General features: G+C 40.9%; 2 protein-coding genes and 1 long non-coding RNA gene across 3 annotated transcripts in view; 2 read left to right on the top strand and 1 right to left on the bottom strand.

Moving 5' to 3' along the window:
• Positions 1–25,100, top strand: part of LOC133630439 (uncharacterized) — a 102,129-nt gene that overhangs the window by 28,322 nt on the left and 48,707 nt on the right. The gene's annotated exons all lie outside the window — the stretch shown is intronic.
• Positions 35–23,483, bottom strand: armc3 (armadillo repeat containing 3). Its single transcript, XM_062021197.1, has 17 exons — positions 22,705–23,483; positions 20,805–20,872; positions 20,614–20,731; positions 20,405–20,530; positions 20,277–20,345; positions 20,039–20,211; positions 19,770–19,967; positions 19,362–19,566; positions 17,670–17,825; positions 17,487–17,595; positions 17,010–17,259; positions 1,268–1,404; positions 986–1,154; positions 817–908; positions 568–732; positions 323–485; positions 35–256 (listed from the first exon to the last, which is right to left on the bottom strand). The coding sequence occupies exons 1-17, from the start codon at positions 22,736–22,738 to the stop codon at positions 50–52; spliced, it is 2,439 nt and encodes an 812-aa protein (XP_061877181.1). The 5' UTR covers positions 22,739–23,483; the 3' UTR covers positions 35–49.
• The window catches only part of pip4k2aa (phosphatidylinositol-5-phosphate 4-kinase, type II, alpha a), a 48,636-nt gene continuing 46,169 nt past the window's right edge, over positions 22,634–25,100 (top strand). The window contains 1 exon segment of the mRNA XM_062021198.1: positions 22,634–23,517. Coding sequence (XP_061877182.1) covers positions 23,377–23,517 — 141 coding nt within the window. The 5' untranslated portion in view covers positions 22,634–23,376.

Consider the following 25,100-nt stretch of genomic DNA (forward strand, 5'->3'; position numbering starts at 1 on the left):
TGTACAATTAAACTGGAATACAGTTACAGTTCCTACACTACATCGCCCTCTATAGACTTTTATAATCACTAGCAGCGGGACTATTAACCTCCAGTAAGTTTCCAGGCTGGTGCATGAGGTCCACAATATAGCAACATGGCTGTGAGCAGTTTTCATTGCTGCATGGATCTTCCTTGTAGATGAGTACTTCATTCCAAGCTCGGTTGTAGTCACCTCTTACCAGAGTACACCTCAGGCCGATGCAATCAACCAAGTACTGCAGACATATGAGTGTGGAGGCAGTTATTACGGAGACAAAACCATTTTAGTACAATTGACGTACCTTGAAAAGAAGCGCCCTGTGACAGTAGAATCCTTTTCTGATCATGCCAATCGGAATCACGTTACTCGTCAGTCGATGTTTGAGCTCATCTAGATGTTGAACCCATGCAAATGTTTCCAACTCTTGTTGCTCAATTTGTCCACCCATGGCATCGCTTACGTACCTGACGCCCAAAGACCACAAATTACAGTGCAGATTAAAAATATATTGGATGCATTGTGTTCACTGTTCCCACATAGTACTACCTTGCCAAGGCAGCGTATTGTTCCTCTTCATCATTCAAAAGCAGGTCAGACTCCTTGACCTCTTTAACTAGAAACCGCAAGGAGACGTCATCCATTACTTTACAGTTGCTCTCTTGAGAACACTGCAACTGGGCCTCATCTTTCTGTGGCGCTTCATTGCTCAGCCTAAATCATAAAACCCTCAGCATATATTACAAGAATATTTGGGCAAAAATGAACAGTGCTGTGATATATGGTTTCAACTCATACTCGATTGCGGTGACGAGGAAGACCGGACGCTGTTCGTTTATTGGCTCCATGATCAGTTCTTCTAAGCTCAAAACTGTCTGACCAAAACCAACCTATATAAAAGATTATCATAACAGCAGTGCCAGAATAATTATTATCTATAGGGGACATAAACTCAAATAGTACACACCTTTCCAGTATCACAGAAGCCATCGGGGATGATATCACCTGTGGCCAAATAACCAAGCAGACCATATTTGAGAGACACGTTGTATTTGAGCAGACTGATCAAGGCAAACTCTGTAAACTTGCTCCTACGGTTTATTGATAGATTGATTTCTTGAAGGATTTCTAAGGCTCTGAAACACAAAAACACATTTTCGAACCCCAAAACGCCCTCTACTGTCAGTTTGAAGTATCCTCTGACCTATATGTATAGTGTGTCACTCTTGCTGTTATCTCGGCATCTCACCCAAATCTGCACATCTCCAGAGCAGTGGGCTCATCCTTGGCACACACACTGATCGCCATGCATGCGCAGCGCAGCACCTCCGTGTGACTGGAACGCAGCAAACTGACGAGCGGTTCGAAACCCCCAGCGCTTTGCAGCTATGTTGAGAGATCAAGTTTTAGGTTGACATTTCTTTGAAATAATTTAATGCAGCGGTGTCTAATAAAACACAATAAACTGTTATATAGGTCAATGTTTACCCAGTGAGAGATCATCAGGTGTGCAGCAGGAAATTATCCAAACTGGCTTGGTTGGAAAATGTGTATTTGTTTATGGCTATAACATGCAGAAAATGGCACTCTTTAGAGACGGCAGAAGGTACAACATTAACCTAATCCTTATTTCTGTATACAATGGTACCTTGGTTTTGGTATACCATCTGGGTTATGACCGAAAGGACAAGATCACGGGTACAGGCGGCCGGAATTAGTTTCCGCCGCCGGGTGGCAGGGCTCTCCCTTAGAGATAGAGCTCTGTGAGGAGCTCTGTCATCCGGAAGGAGCTCAAAGTAAAGCCGCTGCTCCTTCACATCGAGAGGAGCCAGATGAGGTGGTTCGGGCATCTGGTCAGGATGCCACCCGAACAGCCCCCTAGGGAGATGTTTCGGGCACGTCCAACCAGTAGGAGGCCACGGGGAAGACCCAGGACACGTTGGGAAGACTATGTCTCCCGGCTGGCCTGGGAACGCCTCGGGATCCCCCGGGAGGAGCTGAACGAAGTGGCTGGAGAGAGGGAAGTCTGTGATTCTCCGCTTAGGCTGCTGCCCCCGCAACCCGACCTCGGATAAGCGGAAGAAGATGGATGGATGGATGGATCTTGGTAATTGTACGGCCAAACATTGCGCATAACAATCGAGTCCGTCTGTGTATCAATCTGTGGAATCGTTTGCCCAAAGAAAATAATTCCATGTGTGGTGTTATCAATATCAGGGCTGTACCTATCGATTATTTTAGTAATCGAGTAACCTATCGATTAGTTTTTTCAATCAAATTGAGTAAATGGAAAAAAAACACTTTACAGCCTTAAAGCGTATTTTAGGGAAAACATACAATACACAAAACTTTTTCTGCTTACATGACCATTATTTTTCACAATAAATGCACATTATTACAACATTGAAATTGCATTTTAACAAGTGTGATAGTAAAAAAATTTAAAATAAAAAAACTACTCGCTTTATTGCAGCAGCCGTGCATAAACTATGTCGGCGTATTTAAAGGCACTCCAGGCAGTGTTAATTTTATACATTTTTATTCATTAATTTTATTCATTAAAATATTAATCAAAGCAACAGAATATAGATCAAAACTTTTTTTCCAATTGAACACATCGATTTGATTGATTAACAATTGCAGGTCTAATTAATACACTGCATGAGTTCAACTATGTTCTTTATTACAAAACATGCCAGTGCCAGTGAGATCCGAACTCCCATCGAAAACAGTTCCCTTCCAGCTGTCATCATTTGTTGGCTCTGTAATTGTTTGCTAACTAACAGTTAACCATCAGTCTCTCCTGTGTTCTTTAAATACGCCTGCAAAATAAGCCACCACGGGGCCAAAGAAAGTTGCAAGAGACAGCACTAATAAAGAAGGGGAAAACCTTATTGAATCCAAGAAAGAACTTGCAGCAACTTTTCTACTTCTGTTATAGCGATATTGGAGCCTTGAGTACTATATTAACCTGACATGATATTAACACAAATCCCGGTACATGCTTTAATTTTGTAGTGTGGAATTTTAGAAAAGTTTAATAAAGTTAAATTAGTCAAACAGAGACCAATAGTAGGTATTAAAAATACAAATTGTATTATTAACCGTCTGGAATGGACTTAAACTGTCTTTAAAGGCCTACTGAAACCCACTACTACCGACCACGCAGTCTGATAGTTTATATATCAATGATGAAATCTTAACATTGCAACACATGCCAATACGACCGGGTTAACTTATAAAGTGCAATTTTAAATTTCCCGCTAAACTTCCGGTTGAAAACGTCTTTGGATGATGACGTATGCGCGTGACGTAACCAGTGAAACAGAAGTATCTGTAGCCGAGCTAAATTTTATTTTATTTTATTTTAATTTTGGTCAATTATTCACAACATTTTTTGTTGTGAACTTCCCCAAAAGTGTTTCTCATTGTAAATAAGTTCCACTCTATTATTTTCCGTTACATACCTTTTTGTTTCCCTGGGGGGTGATTTGGCGTCGCACCTTTGTGACCAGCTTCAGTGAGTAGGGATGGGCGATACCACACTTTTAGGATTCGATACGATACCGATACTTTTTCTTGCATTTTCATCGATACCGATACCGATACCAATAATTTCTTATTGGCAATTTTTTGTCAGTCAAAAATATTACTATTGTTATTATTTAAGACAAATCACAAGACAAATACAGACCATTTATACCACATTTACTATGGTCAATATATAATAAAAGTAAAATTAAAATAAATAACATAAATATGAAAAATAAATTAAATATTATATATAATAATAACTATATATTATATATAATAATAATTAAATATTAACAATTAACAGTCAAATCCGAATTGCAAGAAGCTGCAGTTATTTTTTAGAGTTTGTGATATAATTAGCAATTAATGAAATATGAAATAGGCTAATGTTTTCAAAATGTAAGAAATTATGTTACAGATTAAAACCAAAATCCCATTCAATCATATATTCAAGATTTTCTTGGAAAAAAATAAAACTGTAATGCAAAGATGAAGAATCTCCAAATTGTATCTCTTTCTTATCTTGTTTTAAATACTCAAGCAATTTTCAACAAACAGTAAATTCCCCTGTGTGAAAATTATTTGAATTAAGGATAATAATTTAAACAAAAATATTCAGTAAACATTACTAAAAAAAAAAAAAACAATGCCTGTTTTAAGTCAACAATTGGACAACACTGGATATGCCTGGCTGCATCGCTGTCGGCTGGCTGTGTGTGTGTTGCACGTTGACGACGCTCATTCGCTGTCTCCTGTCACGTGACTGGGCCAGCTCTATACTCTGCCAGGTACAGGGGTGTCCCAGCACATAGTAAGTTAAGTAAGTAATCAAAAACATCTGAAAGTGATGCTTGCACCCCCCACACGCCGTTTTTTGGTTTATATCGATACTTTTTTCAGAAAAGTGCTGCCAAATGAATAGCGTGTGAGTATCGATATATCGATACCACAGGGTCGATACGCACATCCCTATCAGTGAGCACTGACGCTCGGAGCTGGTAAGTCACGTTTATGTCTCTCTCCTTTTGTTTTTCTATAAACTTTTTGGTTGTCGTTTTTAAAAGTGTTTTGTGGGAATGCACACTGTTTTGTGACTTGTTGGTGTGCATGTGTGTTGAATTCCTGTTGAATTGTTGAAAAAAAAACGAACTTTTGTATGCTAAAGGATGTGTGGATTACCTTGGTTAGCTTACTGTCTCATGAGTTTGTGCACGGGTCAGGGGCTCTGCTGTGTGTCTGTGTGGACATCTTGTGTGCCGCTGTAGCATTTATATGAGTGTGTATTTTTTTCTTTATTCTTTAGTGGAGAGAGATTCCGTTTGCCGTGGACTGTGTGTGACGCCCTGTTTTTGTTTTTTCCAAAAAAAGGTATGTCTGTTATGAGTTTTTTTGGCTTAGTTTATTGTATAAAAAATATAAAAATAATTGATGTGGGTGGGAAAGATGAGGTGTATTGCTGCACATTTAAGGATCCTTTTTCTTAATATATATTGTTGTTTGCTGAAGTATATATTTTATATACTGTTTTATTTAATTTATTTATTTGAGACTATTATGCTTTTTTTACCTTTATTATTATTATTATTATTGTTATTTCCATTTTCACGTTTAAACATATATAATTGATTTGAGTGAGCACTGACGCTCGGAGCTGTGGAGAGAGATTCCGTTTGCCGTGGACTGTGTGTGACGCCCTGTTTTTGTTTTTTCAAAAAAAAGGTGAATAAATCCCCGTGATTCAACTCCGGTGTGTGTGCCTCACTAAGAAAATACACAACGCAGAACGCTGACTGTTACAAAATGGTGCTGTGACCCGGATTCTTCAGATCAGCTGCTGCAGATCGCCGAGGTTATGCTGTGAGCAAGTAAGCGTATCGTACAGCAATCAGAAAGGATCCGTTGATCGTTGAGACTTTTGATGAAAAGTGATTTAGTTTTACTGTGGCTGTGTTTTTCCACAATTTATCATTATGTTTCCTCACGTACAGTGTCTCTATACCACGTGTCTCTGTATAGTTAAATTTTATTTTAACGTCATATTTCCACTGTTATATTCATTGTGTTTGAAATATAATGGATTTTACACCATTTGGCAGGGGTAGAGGGTGGATGCAAGCAGGGACTGCAGAGCAAGCTAGGCAGCCAGGCTGTAGCAGCCCTGATGGTACCCCTGTAGCAAGGCAAATGTTTTCCACTCCCACCGTTGCTAATAATGACACCCTGGCACAATTGCGTGACCTTTTAGGGGAGTTGGGAACCCACATTGGTGACGCTGTTGTTAGCCTCATATTAGCCAACCAAACACCTTCCCCCACACTAAGTTGCCCACACCTCATGACTCCACCCCCGCTTGAGCCCATGCCCTCCCCAGTTGATTTGTCTCGACTGAACATCACGGTAAATGCAGCTGTCAAGGAACCATCGATGTATAGGGGGGATGGCTCAGACAAATACACCGTACAAGAGTGGATAGATATGATGGACGCTTACCTGCATAAGAAGAATTGTCCGACTACAGAGCAGACGGATGAAATCCTCAGTCATCTTTTGGGACGAGCTAAGAGTATCGTTAAAGTGGGGCTGAAGAGTAGTGCTGATATCAACACACACCCTGAAGTGGTATACGACATACTCAGAAGATACTTCAGTGACTCTCCCATGTCTGGCTTACCGATGGCTGATTTCTATTCTACACACCCTGACGCAAATGAGAACCCAGTGGATTATTGGGTTCGGCTCAATACAGCAGCCGAGCACGCTGACCAGCATCTGCGGAAAAGTGGAGAGAAGATGGAGAACATGTCAGCGCAAATTGCTATGATGTTCATCAGGAACTGCCCCAACCCCGAACTCTCCAGTGTGTTCCGATGCAAGCCTATCAGCAAATGGTCAGCCGTGGAGGTGCAAGAAGCTATCGATGAGCACCAGAGGGAGCATCAGGCAAGGAAGAGGGCCATTAGAGCAGAGAAGTTCAAAATGGTGACAGCAGCTACCACTACCTGTCAACCTGTAGTTGAGGAGCTGACTGCAATGAGAGCGGGTGTTCAAGAACCTTCCACACAGACAAAGGTGAGTGCAGTCACTACTTCAGAAGCAGGGGCTTTAGAACGAGTACTAAGCATGCTAGAAGGCGTTTTGGCCAGAGCAGCCTCCCCGGTCCAACAGCCAACCCAGTGGACACGCCCCACTTCTTGCCGTGTATGTGGTGACAAAACTCACATCACACGTGAACACTGCATGAAAGAGAAGAGGTGCTTTGGGTGTCTGGAACCTGGCCACACAAGGAGAGATTGCCCACGGGCTGCTCCACGCCAAACCCAAGCAGAGAACCACACACCCAACCAGGGAAACTGAGTCGCTCACATTGTGGAGGGCAAAGTGTGAGTGCGTCATGTCAGACCCTCAAAACTGAAGAAGACATACATGCAATATATGAAGAGAGCTGCAAGACTGCACCGAAAGGTAGTGTCATGATTTTCCAGAATATACACAAACTTGAGAAGGCAGATGATCTATTCTACACAGATGTGCTGGTGAATGACCAAGTTGCACTGTATGCTATGCTAGACACTGGTTCAATGGCTTGTACGATGAGTAAAGAAGCAGAGGAGGAGCTCCACAAGGCAGGGTTGCTGACAGAGGGTGCCCAGTCCACCAAAGACATTTTTCTGGTGGGTTGTGGTGGTGTGCATGTGCGACCCAAGTGCATTCACCAGTTAAAGTTGAAAATCTACGGACAAGAAGCAATCGTGCCCACACTAGTCGTGCCAGGCCAGCGTGACCAAATGATAGTAGGCACCAATTTGCTGAAACACTTGCTACGCCAATTCAAGCAAGATCCCAGCTATTGGCGGGTGATGAGTAAAGCTGACTCTACTGGTGAACCAGGCATCGAGCAGTTCTTGAGCATGCTCTCGGGCATAACAAGATGGAAAGGTGACATTATCCCAGACATCATTGGAACTGCGAAGCTTACTAATGCCGTGACACTGGTACCGAAACAGGAGCACATAGTGTGGGGAAAGCTTCCTGGAAAGGCTCCTATCTCAGAGGGAAGTACCATACTGGTGGAACCAGCCAAATCACACTCCAACCGGAAGAGCGTCATGGTAGGGAGAACTGTGGCATCAATGAGCGGAGACAGGTGGGTTCCTGTGAAGGTTGTGAACCCGAGTGACAAGCCTGTGACACTGAGGAGGAACATGAAGTTAGCTGATGTTTCACCATGTGTGGCACTTGAAGACTTTGACCTTGGAGTGGACTATGTCGCCAGCACGGAGCTAAAAGCACAAGGCCAAAGCGTAAGAGTAGACACTGACCATGTCCCTGACACCTCTGTAAGTCTCGCCCTTCAGGATAAGCTTGCTGATCTTGGATTGGACGACATAGACATCCACTCATGTGAAGTGTCCCCTTATTGGAAGAGTCAACTTGTGGAACTCATACAGAGGCATGATGAGGTGTTCTCCAAGGACAAGCTGGACTGTGGCCTAGCCAAAGACTTCGTCCACAGGATCCATCTGACTGATGAGCTCCTTCCGACTAGCATACCGCCGTGTCCCACTAAGCCAATACCAGAAACTAAGAGAGGTCCTTTCTGAGATGGAGGAGAAGAACATCATACGCAAGTCGTCAAGTGAGTGGGCCTCACCATTAGTACTGGTTTGGAAAAAGAGTGGGGAACTACGCATTTGTGTGGACTACCGGTGGCTTAATGCACGCACCGTGAAGGATGCCCATCCAGTACCTCACCAAGCTGACTGTTTGGCTGCGCTAGGGGGAAATGCCATATTTAGCGCCATGGACTTGACATCGGGGTTCTACAATGTCCCCATGCACGAACAGGACAAGAAGTTTACTGCCTTCACTACACCAGTAGGCCTCCATGAGTTCAACCGACTACCCCAAGGCCTGTGCAACAGCCCGGCAAGTTTCATGCGCCTCATGATGAGTGTCTTCAGAGACCAAAACTTTTTGACCCTGCTGTGCTACCTCGACGATGTTTTGGTCTTTGCCCCAAATGAAGAGGAAGCCCTCAAAAGACTCGAAATGGTCTTTAAGCGGTTGAAAGGACATGAGCTTAAGTTGGCTCCGAAGAAGTGTCATTTCCTCCGGCGAAGTGTCAAGTTCTTGGGCCACATCATTGATGAGAATGGGGTTTCCACTGATTCTGAAAAGATACAAGTCATTACAGACATAAGTGAAGCGGACTTGATGATGGAGGATGGAGTCACACTTTCAGCAAAAAAGATTAAGTCTTTTCTCGGTATGGTAATGTATTACCAGAGATTCATACAAAACTGTTCCAGTATGGCGAAGCCCCTGTTCTCTCTGACCGCTGCTGCGACTGGAAAGGCCAACGCAAAACGGGCTTCTCACTTTAAAAGGCTCAGCCCAGGGGATTGGGCTCAAGAACAGAGCGACGCATTCAACCAACTAAAGGCTGCTCTGTTGAACTCAGTTGTGTTGGCCCATCCGGACTTTGGTCGCCCTTTCATCCTCTCAACCGACGCTTCATTGGATGGATTGGGCGCTGTCCTCTCTCAAGTCCCTGAAGGAGGGAGCAAATCACGTCCCATAGCCTTCGCAAGCAAAGCCCTGAGTCGCTCACAAACCAAGTATCCAGCCCATCGTTTGGAGTTCCTCGCTCTCAAGTGGTCAGTGTGCGACAAATTCAGCCATTGGCTGAAGGGACACTCCTTCACTGTTTGGACTGATAATAACCCGCTAACCTACATCCTCACAAAGCCAAAGTTGGACGCTTGTGAACAGCGGTGGGTGTCGAAGTTGGCTCCATACGACTTCAGTATCCAATATATCCCAGGCAGTAAGAACATCGTTGCAGATGCCTTGAGCAGGCAACCCTTCATCAAGCCACGGGTCAGCAAGAGACTTATAGCAGAACCATATGAAGCTCTGCTCGAGGAAGCGCAACAGATTCGGCATGACAGGATACAGGATGTGGTTCGGCTGAGTACCAACAGCCAAGAGGTAAAACAGGGCGGATCTGAAATGGCATGCAGTTCAATGAGCAGTGAAGAAGTGACGGCAGTCCTGGATGGTCAGATTGAGTGGGGTGAGGGACCCAAAGGGAGAGTGATCTCTTGGCTGGTAAATGATGTACATAAGATTGTTCCACCAGGAGAAAGTGCCTTACCCGTCTTCTCCCTTAAAGAGCTTCAAGACAAGCAACAGGAAGACACTATACTGGCAAGAGTCATTCACTATGTGGCAGGAGGCCATCGAGGAGAGAAAGAGTTAAAGAGCCTCTCAAAGTCCAGAAGACTCTAAAGCAGTGGGAGAAGCTCAAGATGTTGGATGGCATCCTATATAGAGTGAGCAAAGATCCACTAACTGGGAGAAGGCGGTACCAGTATGTTGTGGCTGCATCACTGGCCAAGCAGGCTCTGCAGGGTGTCCATGACGAGGCTGGGCATCAGGGACAGCATAGGACTCTATACCTGGCGAGGCAGAGGTTCTTTTGGATTGACATGGAACGAGACGTCCGTGAATATGTCAAGTCGTGCAAGCGCTGTGTGGTGAGCAAGACACCCGAACCCGAAGGGAGAGCGCCTCTCGAGAGCATCAAAACAACAAGCCCTCTCGAGATGGTCTGCATTGACTTTTGGTCAACTGAAATCCCAAATGGAAATACTGTGGATGTCCTGGTCGTCACTGACCATTTCACAAAAATGGCTCACGCCTTTCCATGTCATGATCAGTCAGCAAAGCAGGTTGCTCGTCAACTCTGGGATCGATACTTCTGTGTCTACGGCTTTCCAGAGAGAATTCACTCCGACCAAGGAGCCAACTTTGAGAGCCAGTTGATCCGAGAGTTGCTGCTGATCTCTGGGGTAAAGAAGTCGAGGACAACAGCTTATCATCCCATGGGAAACGGTGTGGTCGAACGCTTTAACCGGACATTGGGAAGCATGATCAGAGCTCTCCCTCCAAGAGCCAAACAAAAATGCCCCCAAATGTTGCAGACATTGACTTTCGCCTACAACTGCACCGCCCATGAGTCGACGGGCTATGCCCCGTTTTATCTAATGTACGGGAGAATTCCCAGACTCCCAGTTGACGTAATGTTCCACAATGTGGAGAGGGACTGTGACATTGCTGACTATGATAAATATGTCCTCAAACTGAGGGAGGAGCTAAAAGAAGCATTATCATCTGCCCAGGCCAATGCTGTCACCAGTCAGCGTCATCAAACTGAACTGTACAACCAAAGGACCAAAGGTCATGACATCGCTGAGGGAGACCAAGTACTCTTGTCAAACAAATGTGAAAGGGCACGCAAGAAGTTGTCGGACAAATGGGAGGCTGTCCCGTATGTGGTTGTCTCAAGAGACCCAAGGTGTCATACCTACCGGATAAGGAACACTTGCAGTGGTCATGAAAGGGTTGTCCATCGCAACCGCCTCCTGTGTGTCAACTTTCTTCCACTTAATTTGGAGAATGAAGAGGATGTTGAATCATCATTCACTGAATCATCTGAGTCAAGTCATGTTGAGACACAAAGTCGGGTTTTGGATGTGGTGACGGGAGATGTCACAGAAGACCGAACAGCCAGTTGGATTCTGGACAGTGCTTCTGCCAATTCGCCATCAGAATGTCTGGATGCTGATGAGGAGCTTGAAGACCCTGATCTGGATGAAAGTGCCAGCCAGAGGCCAAGGAGTGTGTCAAATGTGGTTGATAGGACAGGCCATAGCAACGACCCCCCAAGCACAGCAATCAGTGTTGTCTCCCGTATAAGAACAAGGGTGGGTAGGCTGGTGAAACCTGTAGATAGGCTAATTCAGAACATGACCCAGAAGAAAATATCTGTTTGAGTTACAAACCTTTGTAAACCATCAAGTACCATAAGATAGTTGTTTAATCCAATGTTTGGGTTGAACTTGTATTACAGTAGCAGTGATAAATATTAGGTACTCCTTGTCTTGTTAAAGGTATATTTTTTTATTACCTTTGTAAAGTAAAGTGTAAGGTGGTGTAAAAGGCACCTCTTTTTGCAAGTGTATCCAGGAGGGTTGCACAGCCCTCCTTGGTCATTTTCTCAGTGATATGAGTAACTAATAAGTTGCATAACGTGAATGTATTGGAGTACTCTGCTAAGTCTTGAAGTATTTTGGTGAAGTTCAGAGGGGAGTATGTAGCCGAGCTAAATTTTATTTTATTTTAATTTTGGTCAATTATTCACAACATTTTTTGTTGTGAACTTCCCCAAAAGTGTTTCTCATTGTAAATAAGTTCCACTCTATTATTTTCCGTTACATACCTTTTTGTTTCCCTGGGGGGTGATTTGGCGTCGCACCTTTGTGACCAGCTTCAGTGAGCACTGACGCTCGGAGCTGGTAAGTCACGTTTATGTCTCTCTCCTTTTGTTTTTTTATAAACTTTTTGGTTGTCGTTTTTAAGTGTTTTGTGGGAATGCACACTGTTTTGTGACTTGTTGGTGTGCATGTGTGTTGAATTCCTGTTGAATTGTTGAAAAAAAAACGAACTTTTGTATGCTAAAGGATGTGTGGATTAGCTTGGTTAGCTTACTGCTAGCTGCAGTTGTTGTGGGGTCTCCTGTCTCATGAGTTTGTGCACGGGTCAGGGGCTCTGCTGTGTGTCTGTGTGGACATCTTGTGTGCCGCTGTAGCATTTATATTAGTGTGTATTTTTTTCTTTATTCTTTAGTGGAGAGAGATTCCGTTTGCCGTGGACTGTGTGTGATGCCCTGTTTTTGTTTTTTCCAAAAAAAGGTATGTCTGTTATGAGTTTTTTTTGGCTTAGTTTATTGTATAAAAAATATAAAAATAATTGATGTGGGTGGGAAAGATGAGGTGTATTGCTGCACATTTAAGGATCCTTTTTCTTAATACATATTGTTGTTTGCTGAAGTATATATTTTATATACTGTGTTTTATTTAATTAATTTATTTGAGACTATTATGCTTTTTTTTACCTTTATTATTATTATTATTATTATTGTTATTTCCATTTTCACGTTTAAACATATATAATTGATTTGAGTGAGCACTGACGCTCGGAGCTGTGGAGAGAGATTCCGTTTGCCGTGGACTGTGTGTGACGCCCTGTTTTTGTTTTTTCCAAAAAAAGGTGAATAAATCCCCGTGATTCAACTCCGGTGTGTGTGCCTCACTAAGAAAATACACAACGCAGAACGCTGACTGTTACATATCGGTACCCCATTGAATACAATACAAAATAGCTCATAATTCCACAGTATTCTGGACATCTGTGTTGGTGAATCTTTTGCAATTTGTTTAATGAACAATGAAGACTGCAAAGAAGAAAGTTGTAGGTGGGATCGGTGTATTAGCGGCGGACTACAGCAACACAACCAGGAAGACTTTGACTCGGATAGCAGACACGCTAGCCGACGCTAGCCACCGACCGCACGGATGATCGTGGTGAAGTCCTTCGTCCTTCCGTCGATCGCTGGAACGCAGGTGAGCACGGGTGTTGATGAGCAGATGAGGGCTGGCTGGCGTAGTGGAGCACTAATGTTTTTATCATAGCTCTGTGAGGTCCCGTTACTAAGTTAGCTTCAATGGCGTCGTTAGCAACAGCATTTTTAAGCTTCGCCAAGCTGGAAAGCATTAACCGTGTATTTACATGTCCCTGGTTTAATAGTATTGTTGATCTTCTGTCTATCCTTCCAGTCAGGGATTTATTTATTTTGTTTCTATATGCAGTTAAGCACGATGCTATCACGTTAGCTCCGTAGCTAAAGTGTTTCGTCGATGTATTGTCGTGGAGATAAAAGTCACTGTGAATGTCCATTTCGCGTTCTCGACTCTCATTTTCAAGAGGATATAGTATCCGAGGTGGTTTAAAATACAAATCCGTGATCCACAATAGAAAAAGGAGAGAGTGTGGAATCCAATGAGCCAGCTTGTACCTAAGTTCGGTCAGAGCGAAAAAAGATATGTCTTGCACTGCATTCTATTCCTTCACTCTAACTTTCCTCATCCACGAATCTTTCATCCTCGCTCAAATTAATGGGGTAATCGTCGCTTTCTCGGTCCGAATCTCTCTCGCTGCTGGTGTAAACAATAGGAAAATATGAGCAGTCCTTCCTCCGGTGTCGTCACGCTACTTCCAGAAGGGGCAAGGCTTTTTTTTATCAGAGACCAAAAGTTGCGAACTTTATCGTCGTTGTTCTATACTAAATCCTTTCAGCAAAAATATGGCAATATCACTAAATGATCAAGTATGACACATAGAATGGATCTGCTATCCCTGTTTAAATGAAAAAATTTCATTTCAGTAGGCCTTTAAGTTGAAGTGGAGTGAAAATGTGTTTATTGGCGACACCTTGTGTTCACAATAATTAGTTAAGCGCATGGCGCAGTAAGTTGAATGATGCATACATGTTTGTTACTGGATACCTTCTATACGCTTCAACCTTGGAGATTTTTGTATCTGTAATTTGCTACTATAATTATTGTATACCTGTTTATATTGACAAATGTTTTATAGACTGAGATATTGCTCAATTAAGAACACTTTTTGTGTATGTCTATCTTGTGTGCTACTCTGTGGTTAGCTGTTGTGTAGCTGCTGGCTCCTAGTAGTATATAGCCTTCCATGATTACCTTTTGTAAATTACTTCACAAAATTCAAGAAAAGACAAACCTTGTTTGGTTTTTGGATGACATTTAGATGTTAACTGGCTGCCCAGCTTTGAAAAATTCAACATTCTGCAAGTGTTTATATCAGACATGTTACATGCAAACCGGTATCCAATACTTGTATTTTTGCTGATATTGGTCTGAAATCCATATTAGATTGGGATACCCTCTCCGCTCATAGCTTGTCTCTGCCAACAAGAGTCTTCAATAAAGGTTAAAGTAAAATCAAATGTTTATTTACTAATTTCATTCAACATTTATATGTATTTCAAATTGTTTTGTCCTTCTAAAAGTACCATTTATATCAAATGTATTTTGTGTACTTAATTTTGAGTGCAACAGAATTCGATTTGCATAATTTTTTTTAAATTTACAGTAAGACTTCTTTTTTCATATAATTCGGTCTTCATCTGACCTTTTAGAACAGGCCCTAGATTTATACGATTCTGAGAATCCTCACACAGCGCTCCTAACTTAACCTAAAAATTCCAAGCAAGGAATCTAAGCTCATGAGTGATTCCACAACATTCTCAGAGAACTCTGCGCAATGAGTGGACATAAACTTCTGTCTTAATGAAAAGGTGTGGTGGGCTCTGTTGCTAAGTTTTAGTCATCATTTCAAAAGCTGTGATTGGTTGACCCTAAAAGCTTGATTAAAAAAAAGTATACTATTGGTGATAATGGGCAAAGGTTGGACCCACAAATCAATAAACTTAATCATAGAATCTTATCTTATGAAGACTGTGTAATTGAAAATAATATTTCACATAAAACAAAAAAAATCTGTTGAAAGAATAGTAAGCTATACTTTAAAATTATCCTACAAAAGGTTGATTGGCAACACTAAATTGGCCTTAGTGTGTGAATGTGAGTGTGAATGTTGTCTATCTGTGTAAGCCCTGTGATGAGGTGGTGACTTATACAGAGTGTACCCCGCCTTCCGCCCGAATGCAGCTGAGATAGGCTCCAGCACCCCCCGTGACCCCGACAAGCAGTAGAAAATGGATGGATGAATACAAAACGTATGAAAACTTATGCCCACTTGCACAGTCTTCACATAGTGATAGTTATATGTATTATTAGTTTATAATAGTTTATAAATTGCCATGCCGGTTATTTTTGCACTTTGCACTTTCAACATTTCAACTCAATTTGGTATTTATGAGGGTAAAATGGCTCAGCTTTCATCAATGTCTGTGATTGCTGACCGGCCCATAGGACTTTCATTTCGGGTGGTATTACATTGTGGCGTTGGGTTAAAAAAGTGCATCTCCAATAAGATCAACCGCAAACAAAATTCCTGCACGATCCAATCTGTAGCGTTTCAATAATTCACTGTTATCCAGTGTTTGGAGAATACCTCTCCTGCCTCTTCCATCCGCAATTTTGACCTCTGCTTAAGGAACCCCTCAGCCGCCTAAAAGTGCTCTTCCCTGCTCCTTACAGATCTCACCTTGGGAGCGCCCTTAAGAGCTGGGATTTTTTAGGAATAGAAGAAAACAACATTCTAAGAATTTTACCACTAGGAGCTACTCTTTGCACTAGGAATCTTTAGGAATACAACCCCAGATTACTACCAAAAACCAAGGTACCACTGTACATTCTTGTTACCTTATTTTTGGTGCTCTGCCACAATTTTTTTACAAAATATAATCTATATCTAATGATATACTGCATCTTAGTCATGTTGGTTTTTTTTTTTTTAATATATGACAAAAAAAAATAATGAAATGTCTCCTGGGCTACATTGGTTATACTCCTGATTTAATGGGATACAGACACCAAAATTCTGTCTTTTACAGTTTATGTAATAATGTTATTGGTTTATACTTGTTAGTGTAAAACCATACATTTCAACCATCTTGTTTTTCTTTTCCCATTATGCCCTTCATTTCTCATTGTCCTCCTGTTTTCCCGTATAGTTAAAGTTTTAATTTAAAAAATATGTATATATATATGGCATCTGGTTGCTGTTGAAAAGACCAGAATTCCCCTCATTTCTGGAAAATTTATCTGTTTTCACATACATACGAACGGTTACAGAAATTAAAGTGTTAATTGCAATGTTGATGTTAAAAAACGACCATCTGAGTCTTATTGTGTTGCCTATGCCATGCTATTAAACTGCCCCGAATTCAATTCAAAACTTCGGAGACAAACATTTTTTCATCAAATTCCTAAAAACAGTGGAGTGCTCCTACTGTATAGAAGAACTTGCTAGCAAACATGGAACATTGGTGTCCAAACTCGGGATTTCAATAACTGAGGTGTTCTTCAAGGCACCCTTTTAAGTCCTCTTTTTTTTGGGGTGATAAACATTTTTTTCTTAATGTGATTAATTTAAGTAAAGTGTTGATGTGGCTTGTTTACTTCAGCTGCAGTCAGAGTCATTTGTTCAACTTCTTTTGTTATACTAGTAGTTTTCCTCAAGGTTCTGTTTTAGGTCCTCTCTCCTTCGTCATATGAGCTATATGGCCCACAAATTCAGTTAAAAAAAATTGTGAGGCTCACATTTTTCCAGCGGATTCTTAAATTTCTTTGACTAGCTTTTTTGCAGAAGGTCCGAGAAACTGCAGCACACTCATGTAACTTTGACAAAATAAATAGACTAAAAACCAATGTCTACTGTAGAGGATGCTGGTTCCACAGAACATATTTAATAAGACTACATTGTGAAGGGAAAAGTCTGGCCCCCCGTTCCTTAGCTTTCTAGAAATGTGGCTTACAAAACCATTTGGTTTAATATCTCTGGCCCATACTGTGTTGGTGCTAACAGATTGCGCAGTTGTACTGTTACCAACTCACCTCTACCCTGGCTTCTTCCTCAAAGGCCAGTTCACAGAGGCACAGCAAGACACTGATCAGGACCTCCATGTCTGTCGATTTTAAAGGCTCCACCAGCGCTGGCACCACTCCCTCCCATATCACTGTACAGCGCAATTCTTCCTGTGCTGCCATCCTGCCGAGTATGGCTATCGAATTGGCCACTATCTTAGGACAATCGTCGCAGAGCCTCTGCACAAGCATTTTATGTCCTCCTGCCTTAAATACTGCCCTAATGATTCCACATAGATAAAACACACTTATTAGGTCACAGATGTTTGTATTTCGTGTGTGAAAGAATAATGAGAGGGAAAAAAATAAAATATCTTTAATCACTGAAACGTATTAAAGCCAATAATTGCTGTGAAATATAATCACTACTATTTGTTCATACAAAACGACTGCTATTTGTTGCATTGTAATAATGTGTATATTAAGTGGTTATCTTATCTTTCTTACATAGTGTTGAGGTAGTTTCCTGATGTGAGGTTGGCCAAGGCCTGGATAGCCTGCTCTCTCATCGCTGAATTCTTACTCTTCAGTAACCGCACCACAGCGGGTATACCACCTGATTTAAAGAAATGTCACAATATCAAATGTGCACGTGTTTGTGTTGGAAATGTATCGTTCGTGCAAAAATACCTAAATCTCTGAAGAGGCCTTTGCTGGGCAGAAAGCAGCTCAAGGTGGCCATAGCTTGACAAGCGTATGTTTTTATGCAGTCGGTGGCTCCAGAAGACAAGAGATCTACCAGAACCTTGTCAATCTTTTGTTCATGCAGAAATTGGTGGAGGTCACCTGGACACATGCAGACATAAAATTTAGAGCAGGGATATTCAACTAATATACATTGCATCACATGACAAACAAATTGTACTGCATTTGCCGAAAAAGGAGTACTTAAGGAAGTGCCTTGAGGAACGCCTCAGTTATGTAAATTTCAATTTTGGACCCCAGTGTTTGCTTGCAAGGTTAAAATGTCAATGCTTGAATCTGCCAATGTTTTTCTCGTCTATACAACAGGAACACTTTAGTGTTTTTAGAAATTTACTGCAAAAATGTTTGTCTACAAAGTTTTCAACTTAACTCGTTAATACAGGGCCAGATTTGGATGGCTCAAAACTTAAACAAAACATGGAGCTCAAGAATAAATTTAAGGGGTTAGCTATGTCTTTAAAACAAGTTTTTATCTCCAGGAAAAGCTCTGACTCGCTTGGGGAGAAGTTGACCGCCCCAAAAAAACGAAGACGACGACCTGTCTTTTCCTGACGCAAAATATGATAATTCACTTTATATTATTTCCTCTGGGAAATTGTTTGTGTTGGACTTTGGAAGTTTGCCTGGACTGGAAAGAATAGAGATTTAAGGGATGGGAATCTTACAACAAGTCACGATTATATTCCGATTCAAAACAATTCCTGCAATATATTACTGTAATATGTACAAAAGTGATATAAAAACCTTTAAATGTTATGAAATCTCCTCTTGGATGCTGATGTATGACATATATGCACACAGAGTAAGTGCGGAGATGGCCTTAAACGTCTTTTTGAAAACTCATTTCTAAAAAGTATTACAATGCAAATCGATTATTTTGAGCACTCCAAATAAATACATGCCAAAAAAAAATTTTGTTTTAAATGTGTTTGTGAAAATATATGTATAAAATATATTGTTTTTAAATCCCTCTACCCCCCAAAAAAATAAAAAAATAAAATTCAACTATTTTATCTAATATACAATTTAGAATCCTAATAAATAAGCATCCCTAACAGATACGAGCTAAAAATAAATAAATAAAAGAAACGGAAAAAAATCACTTTTTTAAATATGTATTCTTAAAAAATATATATTTATAAATTATATGATTTAGAATGGTAATAAATAAGAATCACAATTCAGATGTGAAAAAAATAATGTCATCAAACCCCTAACACACACACACGCCTGTAAAAAAAAAACAACCAAAAACCTGTCATTTTAAAATACGTTTTTTAAAAATCCATTTTTAGGTCCAAGATAAGAATTTTTTTTTTCATAGTTTTTTTCCATGATTAAACAATTTAGAATTGTAATAAACAAGAATTGCGATTTCGTTGTGAATCGATTTTTTGAGCACCCCTAACACATACAGCCCCCCAAAAAACGCCTTTAGAAAAGTATTTTTAAAAATTCAATTTAAGAATAATTTTTTGGGTCAATGATAAGAAAAATGTTTTCCGTTTTTTTTCTTTTATTGATTTAAAATGGTTATAAATAGGATTCAAAATTTGGACATGAGTCTTTTTTTTCACACATAAAAGCTACAACTTTTGCCACATACTCTGTGCTTACAGTTCTGAGTAGCCCTGGTGAAGCAGTTCACAGCCGTGGCCTGGATTTCATTATTGATGCCTTTGCTTTCGGACAACTTAGGGGTCTGGGCAAGCTCCATTAGCGTGGCTAGCCCTCCTGAATTCTGGATCACCCGGAAACTCTCCATGTCACCGATACAGTTGGCTATAACATGCAAGGTCTCGGCATGGAGGTCAATTAAATCCTGTAAAGTGACATAATAGGGAATTTTTATAGACAAATGTATTTGTCTGTGGTCTTAGGTCAAAGGTCACTAATTGGACCTAAGAGATGGCCTGCATCATTACGCCTGCTCTCGTTCATTCCAAAAGCGATGTTCTTCCACACCAAATCACTTTTCTGGACCATACAAACATATTCTACTAAAAAAGCGACACACTTACCAACCTTATCATTGATGATATTGATGAATATATCAAGCGCTTGCTCTTCCCTAAAGGTGATTTGGGTATCTTTGTGATTGGCAGCCATCTTCTGCATTGTTTTCAAAGCCAGCTGCTGAATGACGCTGAATGCTGATTTGAGCAGGAGTAGTAAATGACTGATCCCGCACAATTCGATGAAGACAGGGCAGATTTGCTCATCCTCCATAGACACAAACAAGAACATTAAAATTGTTGCCTTTGAGAGGTAATATCGGTTTGATTTGGACTCACGTCAACCAAGTTGAAGATGGTCTCCAGAGAGTTCTTCTGAATATCTGGGTCTGAATTGGAAAGGAGCTTGATCAATACTGGCAGGCCTTGGTTGTCCACGATTTGGAGTTTACAGGAGGATTCCACAGACAGTGAGGCCAGGCATAGGGTCCCAAACTCTTGGATGGCAGTGTCTTTATAAATAATAAGCAGATAGTGAGACAAAAAATGCATCAGGATGTTGATTCACCCAACTAACCGTCCAGTGACAGCCTGGCGATGATCGATGGAATGACGTTGATGTTTTGCAGGACATTTCTCACTGTACCTTTTGAGGAGAAACTATTAGCAAAAAAATATTGATGACTGTGGTATTATTTGTCTTACTGTTGGTAGCCATGACGCCCAGTCCAATGATTGCATTGCGTCTGATCATCTTGTTGCTGTGATTGACGAGCTGACAAAGAGGCTCCAATGCTCCAAGATCCATCAGGTGAATTTTATTACCATCTCCTAACAGCAAGTGGAGACAAAACACAATCTATCCAGCAAGCTCGGTGGATGAGTCGACAGCGATGTAGTGTTGTTTTAAGTACCTTCCTCTGCAAATTTGTAGATTGCTCCACACGCTACGATCAAAATGTCTTCTTCGGGGGATCTCAGAAGAAGAACAGCAGTTGTCTGCGATTTGAATTCGATGCGAAGCGATTCAACCTGTGGCAGCAAAGCGGCAAGTTATCACAAATGACATAGTTGCAAAGTGACAACGAAGACGTGAAATTATCACCATGTCCTTGCACGAGGACTCAGAATCATCGGTCTTGCTTCTGTTATCTCTCCTCCCCATTCTGCCACCTGTAAACACGCCCCATTAATTTTCATAATTGTATAAAGTTCCGTAAACTGGAGTTTACTTTCCTAGTTTTCTCCCTCCTAGCTTCAGCTGCCCACGTCGAGGACATAAACACGCGCCATGACAACACTGTTGACGTTACTGAGGTTACTAGGCAACGACGCTATACGCTCAGTGTAGGGGTTTTTGCTTGATGACACTAGTGTAAGCAAAAGTGGACGTTAACGAATAATGGTTACTATAAGTGAGTAGTCGTTTTTTAAATTAATAATGGCTCCGTTTCGCCGTTTCTTTATTTATTCCAAAACTTCCAAGTACAACCACATAAATAGCCTTACATCCGGTGACGTCATTAGCATTAACTAAGCACGCACGACCAAATACAACATCTAATACAATACCGATAACATGCAGTGATGAAAGAAAAGGAAGATGTGTTAAAAAAAAATGCATTATTAATAGTGGGAAATTAAAAATTAAATACAATTGAAATAGTACAATTATATAGTTTTCCTTTCTGTTTGTAAGAAAAATAACATGTGTTAAAAATACATTACATATTCTTATAATGGTTAATAAAAACTAAACATAATTTTAAATAAAGAGATTAAAGCTACAATGATACACACAGACGTACATATTTAGTACTACTAATGCGTGAATAAATGATAAAACATTTTATATTGGTCTAATTACAAGTGCATACTGTATATCGGACCAGCAGTATGAATACAATACTTGGACATTTTTTAAGATACAGTAAACAAAAATAAAATTTGTGAACAATATTTTGTACACCAAAATAAATACATTTTACAATACAAACAGAATACAACAATTATATAACTTTCCCTTTTGTTACATAGAATTGAGAAAAATAAATAGTTCAAAATAAGTAAAAAAAAATAAAAATTAAAACAGCTATTATTGGCTCTCGTTTGAAATAATGTCTCCAAAAGTGTTGTTGTGTTGTTATATTTGTGTGTGACGTTATATTTGTCGATATTTGTATTTTTTTTACACACACATCAATGGCAAGCCAATAATGATGCTAAGATAAATGTTATGTTGTGATGTTGTATTTTATTTTATTTATCATATTGTATATGTATTGTGTGCTTTTTTTCTTTTTCTCCCTCTTCCTTTTCTTTTTCTTTTAAATTGTCATATTACTGCCTTTTTTACATCATGGCCAGGGGACTACAGATGAAAACTAGCCTTATGGCTAATTCTGGCTTTTTTTTAACCATGTGTAGTCATGTGTTTTATGAAATTGCATTGTCCCCTTTGAAATAAACTAATCGAATCTAATTGTAGTTAAACAGTTTGACCACTAGAGGGAGGCCTGTCCGCTGTGTGACAACACCGGGCATGGAGAATGTGCTAAATGTTGAAAATAACCAATAATTTCACCTCCTTAGGTCCAAGATGTGAATAAATTGCTGTGGATTATATTCCATCCATCCATCTATTTTCTACTGCTAAATTGTCCGATATTGTAGATTGTAATAATAGATTGTTTGGACACTACATTCTGCATTTTTAGTTGGCATAATACTATACTTCTGTGTAGAAAAATAATAACTGCAACAAAAAGATGAATAACGTCCGCTATTTTCTTCTGCAAAAAAAAAAAAGATATATCTGAGTTGTAAAACGTGCACCGGGAGAACGCAGCACGATCCAGGCTGCAGCAGCAGCAGCAGCAGCGAATGAGGACCCTGCAAAGCCCAAAGCTTGCCTGTCAACTCCCCTCTGTCGAGCTGTCACTTTGACAGCACAAGCGGCACATGAAGAGGCAGCACAGAGAGCGCCGTGCACGGATTGAACTCACCCGTCGATTTGACGTTAAAGGCATCCTCTTTCATTGCGTCTCCAACGGGGCGGCGACATTAAAGGACGACAGCTTTCGGCATCCCAACCGACCGAGCACGTAGGAGGAGGAGGAGGAGGAGGAGGAAAAGGGGCTTTAGCCGACTGCTAATCGGGCTGCTAACGCTAGCCAGCTAGCTTGCGGGCTGACTGGGTTCAATAGCAGGTGTTAGACACGGCAGCGTTTCGCAGCGGCGAACGGCAGCGTTTCGCAGCGGCGAACGGCAGCGTCATTAAATTAAATCATCCGCTTTTTTACACATTTTCCCCCATGCTGCGTTTATTTACCCTCGCATCGCTGCTCGCTAGCATGCTATGGCTATGCTAACGCCAGCTCAGTGAGGCTTGACGTCGCAGGGGCGAGCCGATAATGCGGACTGATGGACTGTTAGCTTCAGCGTCGCATCCTCCCCACGTTTAGTCCTCCTCCGGATCGGGCTTTATGCGTTTAGTCAGGGCCGTGTTGGACATTTGATTAGGGCACTGGCCAGATGAATAGCGCTGTTATCCACTGAGTCGTGAGGTGGCGGTGGCCGCTGTGCCAGTTTAGACTAGAGGGGAGTGCATTTTTTTGAGGATTCAACACTGCAATATCCATAACCGTTTTGATTTAAAAAAAAAAAAAAAAAAAAACATGGCTTCGGCGAGCAGCATTGCCGCATCAATTGCAAGCAAAACCAAGACCAAGAAGAAACACTTCGTCGCTCAGAAAGTCAAGCTCTTCCGTGCGAGCGACCCACTACTCAGCGTGGTTATGTGGGGAGTCAACCATTCTGTGAGTATCCATATTGCTCATGATGGGCATGACATGCACTTATTTGCACGGAGAAGGGAAATGTGTGTGAGCTGCTATTTCCCATGTGGTTTCCTGTTGTGCACTAGTAGAAGAAGCTGCAAATACTTTTTTTTTTATGCCATGAGAGCTTGCATCTTCCCATGCAAGACCGCTGATCGCTTCCTTTGCTGAATATTTGCATTGGATCATTGCCCCCCCATGAGTGTGAGCAGAACAATTCATTCATCCGTCCATCATAGCAAGTTAGTTGTTGTTGACTAACGATGTGTTAAAGCAATTGCGGCTAAGTCGTTAAGTTGGCAATTCTGATCCTGGTCTGGCAGACAAGGTGCTTATGAGGTGTGTAAAGAAGCAGGGTCACAAGTGCATCTACTGTACAGAGTTATAATGACTTCAAGTTGCTTTCCGACAGTCCCGTTGTGATGAGTTTAATGAGCGATGGCGTAACTGGTAGCGCTGAATCATATTTTGATGGTCTAGAACAGTGTTTTTCAACCTTTTTTGAGCCAAGGCACATTTTTTTTAACCTGACTCTTGCCAGATCCTTGTAGTTCGCTGAGCTCCACACAAGGATCTGGGCTCGAGGGCAATGCAAACTCCTTCAAGATAGCAAAAAATAATGAACCAATCAGGATCGCCGGGCGGGATTTCATAGATGTGACGTAGGGCCGAATCGACTGTTTGATTCAAACAACAATGGCGGCAGCAGCGAGGAGTCGTGTGCTGACATTGATTCTGCTACTGCAACTGTTTTGTTGGATCTATCGAATATTTAATATAATATAACATATTTAATATAACATTAATATAACTTTTCGCTCTGTCGTTATCCAATATGTCGGCTTTTTGGATTTCCCAGCGTCGCTCTCTTCAGCGTCACGGGTTGATTTCGATGTGAGTGGTTGAAGTAACACGTCATTCAAGATAACGGACAAGTGGTTTATCCAATCACATACAAGGATTTTTTTCTGAAATACATCTCCTATTGACAAGTCCCAGATTTTTGTGTGGAACTCAGCGAACTACATGGATCTGGCGAGAGTCAGGTTACATTTTTTTCACCACCAGCAGAACATTTTAAAAACGAAACTCAATAGCCAATAGTGACAATATAAAGTCGTTCTCATCAAATACCTGACGCAATTGTTCGATATAACTTCAAACCATAACCATCCATGCATCATTAATTCTCTTGTCTCAAAGTAGGCTTACAAAGCAATTAGCTACCCGCTGCCACCTACTGATATGGAAGAGTATTACATGGTTACTCTGCTAATCTCTAGACCAGGGGTCCCCAAACTTTTTGACTCGGGGGCCGCATTGGGTTAAAAAATTTGGCCGGGGGCCGGGCTGTACACACACATATATATATATATATATATATATATATATATATATATATATATATATATATATATATATATATATATATATATATATATATATATATATATATATATATATATATATATATATATATATATATATATATATATTAGGGCTGCAACAACTAATCGACTAAATCGATTAAAATCTATTATAAAAATAGTTGCCGATTAATT

This window comes from Entelurus aequoreus, linkage group LG15 (assembly GCF_033978785.1).
Source record: "Entelurus aequoreus isolate RoL-2023_Sb linkage group LG15, RoL_Eaeq_v1.1, whole genome shotgun sequence".
In the NCBI taxonomy this organism is placed as follows: domain Eukaryota; kingdom Metazoa; phylum Chordata; class Actinopteri; order Syngnathiformes; family Syngnathidae; genus Entelurus; species Entelurus aequoreus.